This window comes from Megalopta genalis, chromosome 9 (assembly GCF_051020955.1).
Source record: "Megalopta genalis isolate 19385.01 chromosome 9, iyMegGena1_principal, whole genome shotgun sequence".
Taxonomy (NCBI): Eukaryota; Metazoa; Arthropoda; class Insecta; order Hymenoptera; family Halictidae; genus Megalopta; species Megalopta genalis.
Window position 1 is genome coordinate 19,244,491 of NC_135021.1, and position 17,275 is coordinate 19,261,765.

General features: G+C 47.8%; 1 protein-coding gene and 1 long non-coding RNA gene across 13 annotated transcripts in view; one reads left to right on the forward strand and one right to left on the reverse strand.

Annotated features, from left to right (window-relative positions):
* Window positions 1-17,275, reverse strand: part of sick (sickie) — a 277,051-nt gene that overhangs the window by 174,047 nt on the left and 85,729 nt on the right. For 8 of the 9 annotated variants that reach the window (XM_033477744.2, XM_076524457.1, XM_033477739.2 and 5 more), the window contains one exon: window positions 8,686-8,855. In XM_033477744.2, coding sequence (XP_033333635.2) covers window positions 8,686-8,855 — 170 coding nt within the window. Of the gene's footprint in view, window positions 1-1,001; window positions 2,045-8,685; window positions 8,856-17,275 lie in introns of those variants that run through there. The other variant, XM_033477745.2, reaches the window with a different exon arrangement.
* Window positions 1-17,275, forward strand: part of LOC117224643 (uncharacterized) — a 105,462-nt gene that overhangs the window by 2,015 nt on the left and 86,172 nt on the right. Inside the window, exon 3 of one of the 4 annotated variants that reach the window (XR_004491290.2) lies at window positions 3,264-3,690. The exons of the other annotated variants lie outside the window; for them this stretch is intronic. This is a non-coding gene — a long non-coding RNA (uncharacterized LOC117224643). Of the gene's footprint in view, window positions 1-3,263; window positions 3,691-17,275 lie in introns of those variants that run through there. 4 annotated transcript variants of the gene reach the window in all.

The following is a 17,275-nucleotide window of genomic DNA, read 5'->3' on the forward strand; positions in this document are numbered from 1 at the left end:
GTATAATTATACGCGCTACGCGATTCCTACTTTTCTGCTATATTACGCTCGTTCTACCGCGCCGCGTTTCTTCGTCAAAATTACAGCGAGATTATTCCGCGCATTTTTTTCAGACCACCTGCGCCTAGTTTTACGCTTCGCTACCGTCGCGAGAATTTTAATTGTTCGAAATTATCTTGTCGCGACATTCGGTAACGGATAAAATTATAATATACGGAACGATCGAGTCTTTTAGTACAACACTTAGGGTGTTGTGCTAAGTGTTAGTATAAGATATAATTATAGAAGCACGTACGATTGCGGTAACATTTAAACAACGAATGACGGGAACAGAAGATACGAATAATATAAAAAAATATAGAAAAAAGATGTCTGCTACGAATCTTTCCGTCGAGAAGATTGTAAATAATGACTTTAAAGTCGGATACACGTGTATGTATACGTATGCAGGTTCCAGAGCTCTCAGTTTTAATCGCTATTTTTGTATTTATTAAATATCTACGATAGCAGTGAATTATCGACTTCCCGTTATTCTCATTGTCCTTTAAGGATATCATTGAACTAATCGGCAATTACTTAGTTGCCAATAATATACGATCGGTGTATAAAGCGCTATACTGTCCTAAGCGTACGCGTCCTAAGCGTTTATCAAGCGTAAGTTGTAAAAAAAAGGTAGGGCGTCCGAGGTTTCGGTCGAGCGGAGCTCTTGGTTCCAGCTGTTTCTCGAACGAGATTCGACCACAGGGTATAACAGAACCGTTAACAGGCCCGGCTCGGCGTATCTCGACAAAGCGATTTAATTGCAACCGCATTTGCTATGCGCGAACGGTGCCAATTCACCGGGAAGAATATCGCGGAATAAAGTGCACACGGGCTAAGGTCAAAGATCCCCCCCGATCGAAATAACCGGTTTGCTCAAGAATCGCGCGAAGCGGCCGCAAAACGGTCGATCCTGAAATTGAATCATGCCCGTGCATGTGCATGTGCATGTGCAACGATACCTGTGCGCTTCCGGCGAATTCGGCAGGCTGCGCGCCTTTCTACTCGCCCCGCCGCTGCTTCCGCTGTTTCCCATTTTGTAGCAATTTCGCCGCTGACTCCGACAGCAGCCCTCTCTCGTTCCCCCCCGCGCGACCCGAAAATAGTCGCAACCTCTCCCGTGCACCGACACTTCCGACGGTCAAATGTGTCCCGGTGAATCAACCGGTCGGCGCGATGCGCTCGCGCGCGTAAATAAACAAATATCCGAGGAGACTCGTCAACGTTTTGGCCCCGTCGCCGAACGATGGACTCTCGGCGCTGCTCCTCCCGTTGCTCTCATCGGGAAAAATCTCTGGCCGCGATCGACGGAGAGCGCTCGACGCGAAGCTATAGGGCCTAAAAAAGACCCGGCGCCCCCGACTCGTTCTCGTTGTCTCCCCTCGAAGGTACTCTCTCGTGATATGGATACGTTCCTAGCGCGGCACTTTTGGAGTAGAAAAATTCCCACTCCCGAGTAGAAAAATTACATCTATGTACAGGCACTATATCCTCGGAACCGCTACACACTCGACGAATTACGACGACGCGATCCGTCCATCCGCAGCTTCACCGTCGAACAGCATAGAAACCGCGTGAAACAGCGTTCTTCCCTTGTCTCGCGATCGCGATCGCGTTCCCATATTATCATCGCCGAAACGAGGAAACGTTCCAGGAAGCTTCCGCGAGCTGTTCTCAAACGGCCCGGGTCCTGCGTGCTCGATCGTTGCTTCCCGCGAATCGATCGCCGAGATCGAAGCTGCGTCGTCGTCCCGATCGCAGCGTGGAAATCGCGGCCGAATGGTCGCGCGTCTCCGCGCAGGATCCTCGGCAAGATTCTCGGCACGGCTCCCGGATCGTTTTCAAAGAGAGCATATTCGTCCCCGACAGGGCCCGGCGCTCTTTGTTTTCGGAGGGCCAGACTCACGAATCCGCGCGCTCCACGGGCAAAAGCAGGACCGGCGGGCCCGGCCGGTCTTCGTCGAACAAAACCTTCTCACAACACTGCACGTCCGCCGACGCGACGATGCCTTATGGCAAGCAATTCCACGGTCATTGTGTGGCCATGGTGTGTAGGCATCGTTGATGGCCCGTTTCGAACTGAGGCCTGCCGAGAGAGATCCATTCCCGTTCCCATAGCCATAGCACGTGGCTTCTCTTTCGCTCTCTCCCTCTCTCACCCTCGCCCCCACCATTCGCACGCCCAATCTCTTCCCATCCCTTTCTCCCTTGCTCCTTGTCACCCTACGCGCTCCCTCTTCCTCACGCTCTCTCTCTCTCTTTCTCTCTCCGTTATCCTCGTCCCCCCTCTCTCTCTCTCTTTCTCTCTCTCCTCGACGTCCATGCAGATGCGGTGTACCTTCGTTCCCTTCGCCAGGCTCTCCCGTGCGTTTCATTTCTTCTTCGCAATATTCGTCCGTCCATCCGTCCTCCTCTTTCTCCGATCGCAATTCCATCTCGCTTTCACCTGTATCCCCTAACCGTCGAACCCCCTGGCCCGCCGCTCCCCCCTTCGCGCTCCGTTCACGGTCACCCCCATGGACTCTTCCTCGTTCCTCGCTCCGAAATCTCCCAATAGCGTTCACTACCGTTCTCGTCCTTTCTCCTTTCATCCCTGCGCTACAGGACTCTCCCGACCGCTGTTGTCCCGCGGCCCGCCCCACCACCACCGACTCTCCGTCCTTGTCCCCCACTCTGTACCCTCTGTGGCTCCCCCCCGCCGTAGCCGTCCGCGCCAACCGCGACGCTCGCCTTCCCCGGGAGCCGGCCAATCGGCCGCGCCCGTTCCGCCGGCGTGGATTTTTAAATCATTTTTATGGCAACGCGTGCATTCCGCGTGCACGTGCACGCGCGCCGCATTGTGCCCCGGGATGCAACAATACGCGGCGCGCGCGCGTCGCGGCACCGCACGGGTTTTCTACGGCCGGAGATGAGAGCACGGCGTGTGTTGTCTCCTACGTTTCCACCTAAACGCGTGTAGATATTCTCTAGCAACTGTCGGCGAACGGCTCTCTATGGGGTAATTGGGAAAGGTACGATTGACCGGTAGTTGGAGGAGACGGTAACGAGTTCCACCGGCTGCGCCTAACCGCCGAACGATCTTCTTACCGTCTTCGTGGTTTTACGAGTACGCTCGACGCGCCGACTGTCGCGTGAATTTTACGCGTTGTCTCGTAGTAGGTGCGTTGTGTCGTTTTGATCGTCGAGGAGACAATTACAATTACAACTGTCTTCTTATGATTCAGATTTTGGAGTTTCCGGTTTCAATGGTTAACGTTCGGACGGGCCTGGGAGTTTTGTTGGTATATACAACGATACTCTCACACACGCACGTGCATACATAGGGACAATAAATAAAGGTACAAGCCCGAGCTTTATAAATGCAGGTACAGCATTCAGCAGGTACAGCTTCTCGAGGAAACGGGTATACATTTAGGACACTCATTTACCTGGGATTTACTTGAAGGAATAGCACAAAAGACTGCACGTTCCAGTGCGAGATACTACTCCCCATAGAACTACAGAGGCGTTCGTCAGCCTAGAAGACGATCAGTCGGACAGTATCTCCGCGACTTCACATACAGTTACTCTTCTTCAAAGTACATTTTATATCCGCATTATTATATATATTTATCATATATATAATATATATTATTAATTATATATTATATATTATATTATATATATATTACATAAATATCTTATTATATTATATATAGCTCTATATATAATATGTATAAATATCTGTCTGTTTACGTGGCCGAACCTGTATAACGATAATGGAAATAACAGGGTATTGTTTAATGCAAAGCGTTGCGACATTTCTTATCGTCTATAAGTGGACAAAACGCGAACGAACCGACTCGTATCATTGGACCTGACACAATGGTTCCGAATGAATGGTGTTCTTGTTGCAGCCGGTGACCGTGCAATAATTAAAGAACGATTCGATACGATAAATAAATTCCTAATTGAATTGAAACACATCGATAAGGGGACTATCGATTCATTATTATATAATTATTATCGATAGTAATGTTTCGCCGCGATTTCGACGAACAGCAGTTACAAAAAAGATGTATTTACCGTCTTAACAAATTTAGAAGGTTGAAAATATATAACAGTATTTTTAGATTCTTCTAATATTCGTATCGGTTCATTTTTCTCATAAATGTATACTTTAAGAAACGGGTAATTAAAAAACTATAATATATAATAATTAAATAATATAATATTATATATATATATATTAATATATAATAATATAATAATAATATAATATTATATATAATAATTAAAAAACTAAATATACAGAAAGTGTGTCGCAGAAATAATATTATAATTTTAGTTCAGATTATAACAACAAAATTCTCTATTAGAAAAATATCTATTATAATAATCCTACTTTATAATTTTGAAGCAACAACCTTCTTTGTTGTAAGAATATTCCTCTTTGTAATGTTGAAGCAACAACCTTTTACATTATAACGGGGATATTCCACTGTATAATTTTAGAGCAACAATCTTTCGTTCGTTAGGTATTCCTCGTTGCAACAATGTCTCGCTTCTTGCTTTCCGATCGAGATCTGACGAGCAATTATCTTTTTCTAAACTACTATTTTCATTTGACCAGAGTTTGTAGAAAATGTTGCTATCGATAAGCGTACCATAAAAAGTGCTATTATCTACGCGTCGCTTTCCTCTTGCGAAACAAAACGTCGTAAACTGTAGCTATTACCCACGCTACCAAACGAGCACGTCCGCATAAACTTCTAAAAGGAGCGGTTAAAATTTTCGGATCACCCGTTGTACATTCTCGTTATACGATCCAGAGCCGTAACACACCCACGCCGATTTGTTTGTGTTGCGGGGGGCGTTTCGGTGTATGAGTGCGGTTATATTGTGCGGCGAGCGCAACACTACGGCCACGGTCTATCCTCGGTCGTGAGCATAATGGAGCATTGTTAATATGTTAATGTCGACCGTTCCTGAGGGTTCCGACGGTTTACGTTTCTCCGTTCCGGCGAAGAGTCTTTACACGTTTCATTAGATGGCGAACCTTGAATTTCACTCGCCACGCGTTTACTTCCAAAATACGTTCTTCGTTTCGGCCGATCGATATATCCTTCCCCGCCACAAAAACGTGTTTTCATAAGAAACTTAGCTAGCACACTATCATGCAAATACGTGGAGGCGTATTTTAATTAGTGGTCCTTTCGATTTCCACTTGGAAACGTTCTCAAATTGAAAGAGCCGCGGCAACGAAGAGCAACGCTCCCTTTTCGGGCCGTTTAAATAAACCAGTAGAAAGTAATCGAGAAGATTAAGATTAAAAATCGAGTACCGTTTTAAACGTGCTCTATACCTTCTTCCCTGAATTTCTGTGAATACAGTTTAAATGTTGGGGCTGCCTCCCTTTTACAGCAGAATAAAATTAGAACGTCGAATAAAGAGAGCATCTAAAACGAAAGGACATTCTATTGTTAATCGTTACTCTAATGAATAATGTATTTAGAATATATTATAAAGTGAAATATTAGGTCTACCGGAAAGTTCTATCCGATAGTGTCACTTCAAGTTTCAATCCATATGCGCATGTTGATTTCAGACATATATGACTATCTCTCTTTATCGTTGTATTTACACACATGTACTCTCCTAAATAAACTGAAACAAAGATGTCTCGTGTCATTATTAAGCGAGACGCGATCGTGAAAACATGGCTACCGATGACAATGCCAGACCACGTGCTGCTTTGGCGACTCGTCGGAAAATCGCAGAGCTAGGCTGGCAAATTCTGTCGCATCCGCCATACTCCCCGGACCTAGCACCCTCCGATTGTCACTTGTTTCTCTCTTTGCAAAACTTTTGACAGGAAAAAAATTCAAAACCGAAGCTGATGTCAAGCAAGCACTAGTTGAGCTCTTCGCCTCTAAAAATAAATCATTTTTTAAAAATGGCGTTTACAAGTTGCCATCGCGCTGGCAAGAAATCATAAGTAACGATGGAAAGTATATTCTGCAATAAATATTATTAAACGTATGAAAATTAAATCACGGCTGGGTGCATTAAGCGCAATGACAAACAAATGCTGGGAGGAAGACGTAACACTGGTGCTTCGCGAACAGGCACACGTTGTATTAAATTGCTCGCCGAATGTATCCTCGATGGAGCAAGTATAGTTATTTTCTTGGAGCTGCGTCGAGTGTTCCCGTAAGCGATACTCTTGCTAGATCTCGCCGTCAAATATGTTCTTCGTCAGTGATAAGCTGCCTCTTGCCTTCGGGCTGGCAATTAAAAGATTCGGATCGAGTGTGTTAGCGGTTTCAGTTGCTGTGCAACACGCGAGTTAAATATTTTCAAGAAGATTTCAATCGTTGCTTTTTGTTCGTTCGCGTAGCAACTTCGTTCGAATGTTTATTATCAAACAATTATATCGGGGAACTTTATAAGAATTTAGGGAAACAATTTTCATCGTCGTTTAGGGATGCATCGATACACCCCTAATATTTAACAACCGCGAAATAATTTCTTCAATTTCTAAAAATTCTTTCTACAGTGGAAAATCGTGTCGCGAAGTATTTCATCGAAACGAATAATCGGCAATTGAAACGCGATCTTTTGTATTACTTCGAGCGCGATAAGTAGAAAGTGGTAATAAAATAAACAAAGAAAAAGATAACCGGCAGCCGTGTGTCGTCGGGCCACTCATCCTGTAACATGAAACGCCGGAGCGATTTTCAAATGTAAACTGTCGACGCCGGATCTCGGTATCGCTTACAACGCTCCTAATTGTTCCTCCGGAATGCTAAACACTTCTCCGAAAAGTCGACGGTTAAGTTAACGAAGATTAATACCGTTCCTTTCGTTTCGTTTCGTTCCGTTTCGTTTCGCGAGAAGCACGAAGCAGGAGTGACCGCAGCGAAGCTCTTTTCGCGCGGGCCTGCAGCGCGAGCGTTTAAAAATAACGACCTTGACAGTGGTCGTTCCGCGGGGCACGCGAATTAAGAAGAACGCCGAGTCGATGGTGCTCCTTGGCGGGAGTCGCGGGAGTCGCGGGTCGCGGGAGCAATTAACGCCGGATCGCGTGGGAGTAATTAAAATGTTTGAAACTACGGCACGCGGCTAGGTGACGGTATAACGACACGCGTACACGCGTGCGATCGCGCGTGTAGGGGCTTGCACGTGCAAACGCTATCTTCGCGGGAAATTCAGCGGTGCGAGAAGACCCGCGTACAGCTTGATTAACGCGGACGTTAATGAGCACGCCGCCGGGCTCGTTTGTCCGACGGGACGTCGGTATCGATTCGAATTCCGCGAAGAATGAAAGTATCGCGACGGGACCTAAGTGCTCCGGAATTTTGCGGTACCGAGAGTCGGAAGTTCGACGCCGCCGCCGCGAACTGAGTTCTATAGGTGCGGTTGAATTCTGCGCGAGGCTATTTCTCTGGACGGCAGAGTCTGATACTACTGTATATTCTCTCTGTATATACAGGGTGTCCCAAACATGTCTCGTAATCCGAAAGTGGCGGGTTCCTCGGGCCATTCGAAGCAACTTTTTCCTTTACAAAAATGTTCTCCGAGGCACCGTTAACGAGTTATTAACGAAAAACAGTGACCAATGAGAGGCGAGCTCGGCTGGCGCGTGACGATCGAGCCAATGAGCGGAACTGGGCTTCGCGCGCTGGTTGGCCGGGCCGCCTCGCGTCGGCCGTACTCGATTCTTATTGGTCACTGTTTTTCGTTGATAACTCGTTAACGGTGCCTCGGAGAACATTTTTGTAAAGGAAGAAGTTGCTTCAAATGATCCGAGAAACCCGCCACTTCCGGATTGCGAGACATTTTTGGGACACCCTGCAGACTGTTGTAAATCGATGCGAAGACAAAAGAAGTGTGAAACAGTGCATATGAGCGAGTGAGCTACTAGAGCAAGTCACTATAGTGGCACGTCGTGCCTAAAAGGTTATTCGCGGCGATGCACGGGTATCGATCAACGTCCGCGGGACCCGGACCAAATCGAGAGGATCCCGATGGGTGTCCTCGTTAATGGAGCGCGTCGAGACCCCGTCCATCGAGATAAACGTTCGCCGGTTAAACGAGTTTACCTCGACTCTGGGGCTTTTGGGGAACGACTTTTATCTTCGCCCCGAGTTTCTTGCGCCGCGATAGAATCTCTCGAACGAGCGATCGTACGCCGGTGGCCAACGTTACAAGACACCTTGAATTTAACCCTTAGCACGATCGTGAATTGTTCATTTTTCTCGTTATTTAAATACGGTTCTATAAAGAAAGTATTCGATGCTGGAACAGACAATAGATACATTGTTGCAACGTTTTCGATTAAGAGCACGAAGAGCGCGTAAGAAACCGATACCGAGTACCAAAAAATCTGAAAACTATCGAATACAAATAATATATAAAGTATACACGTATTCCTTACGCTGTGCTTCCTCGATTCGGTTAGTACCGAAAGGGTTGAACACGAATTTCAAGTTTGTAGGATAAAGCGATGCCCACGATTCCTACCTCGACTTCGGTTGTACAGGTAGGCGGTTGTTACCAACCATCGATGGACGCGATCTACCTTATCCGCAAAGGATCCGGTCGATACAGAAGCTCGCCACGTTTTCGCTAGCCACGAAGAAGAAACCTGCATCGACGACTTACCTAGGCATGTCTTGAAGTTGTTTCGCTCTCTGCTTGTATCGTGAGAGGGCGAAAAGAAGGGCTAGGACCGGCCAGAGGGTTGATCCTGCCGCCAATTCCACAGGATTCACGGATCCCACGTCCGCCCCGAGGGCTCGGAGCGCACCCACGCACAGGCTCACGTTCTCGACCTGCGTAACGCAAATGTAACGAATCAGGATCTGTCGCCCGTACGAGTGAACCGAACTGAACTGAACTGAGATATTCAGTTTTTTAATATTTTATATCTCTGTATTACAACAGAGACTCTCTTATCCGAGGGTTTATTTTTGCAATATTCCGAAGCGAAAACATTCTATTGCCTAAACATTTCATTCGAGTAGCCTGCTAATCGATAATACAGGGTGTCCAATCAAAAATGTCTCGCAATCCGAAAGTAGGGGATTGCTGAGGGCGTTTGAAGCAACTTTTTCCTTAGCGAAAATGCGATCCGCAGCTTCGTTTACGAGTTATTAACGAAAAACAGTGACCAATCAGAGGTGAGATCATTTGGCGCGAGACAATGAGTGGAACTGGGCTCCGTGCACTCGTTGGCTGGGCCGCCGCGCGCCAGCCGAGCTCGCCTCTTATTGGTCAGTGTTTTTCGTTAATAATTCGTAAACGGAGCCTCGGAGGAAATTTTCGCAAAGGAGAAAGTTGCTTCAAATCACCTCAGGAACCTCCCATTTCCGGATTGCGAGACATTTTCGGGACACCCTGTGTATCTAAATAATATAACGATCGGATAATGGAACGTTTAGATAGCAGAATATCGTAAAAGTAAATGTTCGGATAAGGAGGTCTTCTTCGGGATACTTCTTCGTAAATAATTGTACGTAAAATAATATTGTACAATATTGTACAATAATAAGAAATATTAGGTTGGCAACTAAGTAATTGTCGATTACAGTTATAGAAGCCAACCCAATAGTAACACAAAATTCGTTATTTTTTTCTATACGGATTCGAAATAACTCGGCTACCAGTCGCCGCTTCGCATCGTCGATACGATCCGTAATCCGAGAGTCGATCGAAAGGCTATTTCTCTTTTTGGGTTTCCTATCGATCCCCGAGGACTCGTTCGCGACCAACCGGTCACCAATACCGACAGCGGGGTTGCATAACCCGCGTTGTCAAATTAAACCGATCGGGTCTCGTATTATGTTCGCAGTATAAAGAAAGTGAAAGATACGACGAAACTGGGTTCGGTTACGCCGATGCTGAAATATCTTCTACAATTGCAAACCAACATTCTATTGGCCGCGTCGAATCGAATTCAACGTAACGACGACGAGCGAGGTTTACGGCATCCTATAAAACGGTTTATTGGGATAGAATCGTTTCGCGGATCGGAATTTTTTAACGCTCGTCCCGTTTAATTAATTCCCATTTAATATCTTTAATTTTACTAAACGGGACACAATTACGTCCGCGAGATCCAACAGCTTTCTATAATAATGGACACGTTTCCATGGGATAACGAGAAAACTAGCATATCGTACGATCGGAATATTTAAGAATCGTTAAGCGCGGTAATTTACGTTCTTTCGCTTTTCATGCATTTAGGTTTTCTCCCGTTTACGAATTTTATCGCGATATTAACTGTACGCTGAACGATTCGATCAATATTTTCACAGTAGAGAAATTAACACAGCCTTGACACCCCAATTTTGCGAAAATTTAGTCGAATAAATTCCACGGCGACCAGTAGATGCGTTGAAAATGCACGCGAATAACCAAGAAAAAATCTTCGCTCGCGCCGGTAACTTCGCTGTGGAACGATGGGTGGTCGACGTTAAGAGCTACGGATACTTGTGCAAGAATGTTTATAATTTTGGAACAGGTACGGCGACCGACTAAAGTAATATAATAAACGGAGCTCGGATAAAAGGAATTTGCGACAGTTGATTTCCGGTTTGCTCGGAGGACGGCGGACGGATCATCCAGAGCCTCGGACACGGTGGACGCTGGTGATGGTGGTGGTGGTGGTGGTGATGGAGACGGGCCGAGGCGACCAGTGCCTGCATACGAGCGCGTACCGGTGTACATAGCTCCGAGGGTGGCAGAACGGAAAGGCAAAGTAGGCATAACGCGATCACGGAGCATAGGTGTACACGGTGGACGCGCGGCACACCGGTACACTTATACGACACAACGTTCCGCGAAACGTGACCGCCGTGACCATGGCTACCTTGTGCTAGCACGCGTGCCGGCGCGCCGGCGTGCCACTTTTGTTTCCATTGTTCTTAAGAACCGCCGCGCGGCTCTTCGACTTTTACCCAGAAAACAAACCGCGCGCTGCGCTGCGCTGCACACGTTGCACACGGGGTGACGAGAGGTGCACGAGCAACGGAAAAGAGAGATGACTCACCCGACAATACCCCGTGTGCCCACGCGTAGCCAACAGCCGGATCGTCGGGTAGCGTGTGCCGGCTCTCGCGATACGCCCGATTCCGATGGACCCGAGGAATCGCGAGATAAACGCGCGAAATTCCTGGTAAAACTCGACCGTGGTACATGGCGGCTCGCGAAACTATTTTAAGAGTAATATAACCGGCATATTTAAGTAAATACAGGGTGTCCCAAAAATGTCTCGCAATCCGGAAATGGCGGGTTCCTCGGATCATTCGAAGCAACTTCTTCCTTTACAAAAATGTTCTCCGAGGCACCGTTAACGAGTTATCAACGAAAAACAGTGACCAATAAGAATCGAGTACGGCTGACGCGAGGCGGCCCGGCCAACCAGCGCGCGAAGCCCAGTTCCGCTCATTGGCTCGGTCGCCTCGCGCCAGCCGAGCTCGCCTCTCATTGGTCACTGTTTTTCGTTAATAACTCGTTAACGGTGCCTCGGAGAACATTTTTGTAAAGGAAAAAGTTGCTTCGAATGGCCCGAGGAACCCGCCACTTTCGGATTGCGAGACATTTTTGGGACACCCTGTATATACAGACAGAATATACAGTATCAGACTCTGTACAGAATTCAACCGTACCTAAAAAGTTAAAAGGTGAGGGAATCGTTTCTCATTTTATCTACCGTGTATCGCGGCACAAATATTTTCGTAAACGCGAGCGTAACAGCGAGCGGTGCTCGAAGGGTCCCTCGGAACCGTTCGAGGCACGAAGTTTAGAAAATAGTCGGTCGTCCGGTGCGCAAGTTCGAGTACAAACTTAGAAGAACGCGAGCAAAAAGGTCGAGGCGGTCGCGCGGCCTCGAATAGAACAACCTGTTGTCGGTTGTACAGGATCGAGCCTTTATTAGGAAGCGCGACGTCTCCCTCGAGTCCGAGGACTTCTTTTTCGTCCTCGCGGTGTACGCGCACGGCCGGGAACGAGCGACGCGGTAGACGGAGGAGCGCGTTAAAAAGCGTTTACGCTATTTACGACTGTCATCTCGCGCGTGGATAACCCGTGAGTGCTCGCCCGAACGCTCTCGCCGGGCCGCCGCGTCGCGCCCGAATGACGACCTTTGTCGCGAAGGACCCGGTGGCTTCGACGAAAGCTCGCGACGTTTTATCGCGTCGCGACTTATTCCCGAACTAGTTGTTGTTTCGAAGTTTCACCGTTAATGGACCTCGATAAAAGCGGCCGGTTCGAAAATGCAGCCACGGTACGTTACATACTTCGGGAAGTGCTCCGATCATTGTCGCCTGTACATTAACGCTGCTTGATTTATGTAACGCTTTGCCGGCCGGCCGGTTACGAAAGCGGACGAGTAAGATCCGGGACTTCTTTGCGGATAAAATGCTCACCACCCTGTGCAACGATATTCTCTTCTCGGCGTACGATTCGACGGAAAATAATCGGCGAATATACAGGTTGGCCCGTTTAACTCGAGATCGCGATATCGAGATCTAAATAAAGAATCTCGAAGATGCGTGATTTATAAAAAAAAAAGGACGAACCGACGCGCGTCGGTTTCGTATTTAGAGTAGGGAGTCGAATAACTCTACTAGGTTCTTAATTCGTGGGCGTTTTCAAGGATACGCCAAGGTTGTCTCGCTTCTTTTTATCGTGAACCTATCTTTTTATTTCCGAACGATATTCTGTGCACAATTCTACGTTACGCGAAAACTAAGAACTAAGTTGGAGAGTTTGAACGTGTACCGAAATACAGAGAAGACGAAATTCGATTCTATTTCATTGCCGTACCGTTCTTGTAGCGGTATTATGCAAATTCGTGTGTAAACAAAAGCCTGGTCGCAACGTCGAATGAGTAAAAATTACGATAAATTTCAAAGCGTGCCGTCTTTTCGTCCGACAATGCGGTGGAACGCGCGCGTATTCGTTTCGACTTTTCTTTTCGACGATAACGTGTTTACGGTACGATCGATGAAAGAAGAAGCGTCGTTCGTCGAATAAGCCCGCGTTAAAAATGTCGATGGGAGCACAAGCGGGCAATTAACTCGGCCCGTTTGTGTATCGGCGATCGATGGATTCGAAGGTACGCGCGGGTCCGTCCCCCGGTTCTCGCTTCCAGCCATCGGGCCGGGCTCGTAGTTCGGAGACGGAGGCCGAGAGAGCCGAGGCACGGGAGAACGACGCGACGGAGAGCCGAAGATGCCAAGAGATGTCCTCTTATGGTAGCGTCCTCGCGTCTCCGGCGCATAACGAGGAAACGAAAAAGAAGAAGCGCGAGAAGCACCACCGAGAAAGAGAGAGAGAGAGAGAGAGAGAGAGAGAGAGAGAGAGAGAGAGAGACTCGGCCCCTGTCTCTCTTTAACCTTTGATTCCCCGTAAACGCGCGCGCGAGTCGGCCGCGCGCGACTCGCCGCGGATTTCGTTCCTCTCGGCACAATTTACAACGAAGGTTTTAATTTCACTTTCGACGCGGGCAACGCGATCGGCCGGCCTCTCGCGCGTTAATATTTTCGTTTTAGCGCTCGGTCGGGCCGCCTCGATCGTCCTTGCCGCCGCTCTTGGCTGTTTTCGCGCGTGATTTCGCAAGAACTTTTCACGGCGCGAGTTTGCAAAATTACGTAATCCCGAGAAAAAACGACATTCTTGAAAGCGCCTCCCCGCGGGATATTGTACACACCGCGACGAAACGATACCGCGACGATCCTGGATTTCTAGCTTTCGAAATTTGCTTTCGAGTTACTCGTTTATAATCATTCGTTTCACCTTTTAGGTACGGCTGAATTCTGCGCGAGGCTATTTCTCTGGACGGCAGAGTCTGATACTGTATATTCTGTCTGCATATACAGGGCGTCCTAAAAATGTCTCGCAATCCGAAAGTGGCGGGTTCCTCGGGCCATTCGAAGCAACTTCTTCCTTTACAAAAATGTTCTCCGAGGCACCGTTAACGAGTTATTAACGAAAAACAGTGACCAATGAGAGGCGAGCTCGGCTGGCGCGAGGCGATCGAGCCAACGAGCGGAACTGGGCTTCGCGCACTGGTTGGCTGGGCCGCCTCGCGTCAGCCGCACTCGATTCTTATTGGTCACTGTTTTTCGTTAATAACTCGTTAACGGTGCCTCGGAGAACATTTTTGTAAATGAAGAAGTTGCTTCAAACGATCCGAACAATGCATATGAAGACGATTATTTGGTTCGAACGATGAGCGAGTGAGCTACTAGAGCAAGCCACTATAGTGGCGCGTCGTGCCTAAAAGGTTAATCGTTCCATTTCCCTTTCCATAATGTTCTTTGCTCTCCGATATCGAAACTCGTAAACAATGTTGTTTCTGCGAACTATCATCCAGTTCACGCCCGAGTGCACGAATGCGATCGAATTGATACGATTTTAACGCTCGAAGCCAATTCGGGCGAGCATTTGTTTCTGTCAGAAATCGTAATTGCACCGGTAAAAAGGGATCACCTTGATTCGAAATTGGCGATCGCCGGTCAACGAAAGGCCCGATTTAACGTATTAAAACCGGTCCGTTTTCAAAGGAGCTCGTTACATGCTTCAAATATGGTTCTACCAGCGCGGCGCATCGCGATGCGTCAGTGGCCGGTGCATCGCGTCGCACGCATTCGCGAGTGCCGGTGCAGCAGCGACGGGACAAAAGTCGTGCGATGGAAACGGTTGCGCAAGAAATCGAAGAGGAGGATGCGATACCGAACGTGGAACGTGGAACCGGTGTCGTCGTCGCTCGCCGACGTATCGGAGCTTTAGAAATCGAAACTCGTGGATCGAGACGATTTCGCTTTTTCTTCCAGAGTTTTTCGCTCCGTCTCGAACGAGTCTCGCGTAAACGCGAGACGGGATGGCGATTCTCGGCGCTCGTCGGATAAGTGCAGGCTGACTCACTCGAAAATCAGAGTCGCGCGGACGATCGGATAACGAGATATAATCGTGGAATACCGGCGCGGCGGCCGCCGCCGCGCCGTCGAGCCGTTTCTCCTTTAATTGCAAATTGATACGGTGCGTTTCCGTGGTTTCCGCGACCGCGGCCGGTGGTGAATCATCCGGGGAGACCGACTAAATGTCCTGGATGTTTATGCGAGGTCGTGTTACATGGAAGAGCACGTTTACGTTGCAGCTACGATAAATGGTAAAGCTGTCGATGCGAGCGCGGCGAAGGAACCCGGATTCGAAGCAGGGTCGGGTATAGTTTTATCTTCTCACGAATTATGAGTAATTCTGAAGGTTTTCTTCTACAGTTAGTCTATCGTTTTGATAGCAGCGATAGCGATATCGTCCGAACAACGAGGCGAAGAGAGAAAGAGTTCGCATAGATAGCGATCACGACAACAAAACAAAATTATAAAACAAACAATGAGAAAATTATAGAAAATAAAATATTGATTTTTTTGCAAATTTCTCGATTTCAGCCAATTCATACAAGTCCAATATCATTATAATATGTTAGTTAGTTCGAAAACCACACTAAATAATACGACGGTCTGTAAATGCCCGTTTCTGCCGAAAAGTGGCGCCGAGTAGCTGGTAGCCAACGTTCAGAATGGTTCGGAGTGCTAAGGGTTAAATTTTGCATCGATTCGGCTTCGAACGGTTGAATTAAACGAATACCGATACTTTGCGATACAAACGCGTCTTTATTGCGCCGCGCGTAAAGAACGTCTTTACCGAACGAATCAGTAGCAACGACCGACGTTGGAGAATACCGAAAAAAAACTGGGGTCCCTCGATATCTCCGAACTATTATACGGTCGGGCTCCGCGGTCCGGAACCTCGAGATCGACCATCGACACGTCCGACGCTTTCCTATGTTTATTTTAGAGGCGGTTCGGAGATCTTTTAATCGGTTTTCCAGTTGGATAATAACTTCGTTATAGTCGCGCGTCGATAACCTTGCCATCTAAAAAGGCGATCGTCGTCTCGAAACCTCGGAGGCGCGTCCACAAAATTTGTCGTTATCGCAAGATGCCCAACTTTGTATGTAATCGGTTACATTTTTATCGACAAAAGGTCCGTCCGTTCGCGCGTTAAAATCGGTCGCGTCCGGTTATCGCGCGTTTCCTTACGCGTTACAAATTCGCATGTACCGCGAACGCGAAGATGGCACGGTCCAATTATTACCGGCGCAGCTCCGTTTAAACGGGGTAGAAAGATGTCTCGGACGCGTCGCCCAGATTTCCTCGTACATTCGTTACGTCGGTTTTAATTAGAAAATCATTTCTCATTTTCTGGCGGACCGAGCAGAGGCGTCGGCTATTCGGAGAACGCGTTCGCGTTTGTTGCCGTGCTCCGGTCGCGATTAAATTCGAGCGTAACCCACGCGCCACCTTTTTTTGCTGCCAGAAATTTGAATCGCTCGTTCTTCCCGGGAATCGCGAGCGCGGACCGTTTCTCTACGATGAGAATCGATCGAGGAGCGTGTTTCGACGGCGCCGGGAAAAAAAAAGTTGATCGAAGAAAGGCGGTAAATGTAACATTAACCATACCACTGAGTTTTTGCGGCACGCGAAGTACGCGCGAACGCGGTCCCCGATGATTCCTGAGAAGAATAAGCGTCGTACTTCATGACTTCGCGGAATACTTGAACGATTCAGAATCCTTGACAGGCATACGCCCGCTATGTATTATTTAACGCTCGAGCGATTCATCGATTCGAGAGAAATGTATCTCGAACGGCGTTGGGACGCGCTTCCCACGAAACAGCTTTCTCGCACTTTGTGCGTTTCGTCGCGCGTCGAGATGCTCGGTCATTTACGCGTTTCTGTACGCGTATACGGTAAATTCTCCCTAATCGACCCTCGGCTTGCACTCGGAAATCGACAATTTGGGAAGAGGAAAGGATTTTCTTAATTAGCGATTGTCTATACAGAGTGTCCCAAAAATGTTTCGCAATCCGAAAGTGGCGGGTTCCTCGGGTCATTTGAAGCAACTTTTTCCTTTACAAAAATTTTCTTCGAGGCACCGTTAACGAGTTATTAACGAAAAACAGTGACCAATGAGAGGCGAGCTCGGCTGGTGCGAGGCGACCGAGCCAATGAGCGGAACTGGGCTTCGCGCGCTGATTGGCCGGGCCGCCTCGCGTCAGCCGTACTCGATTCTTATTGGTCACTGTTTTTCGTTGATAACTCGTTAACGGTGCCTCGGAGAACATTTTTGTAAAGGAAGAAGTTGCTTCAAACGATCCGAGGAACCCGCCATTTTTGGGACC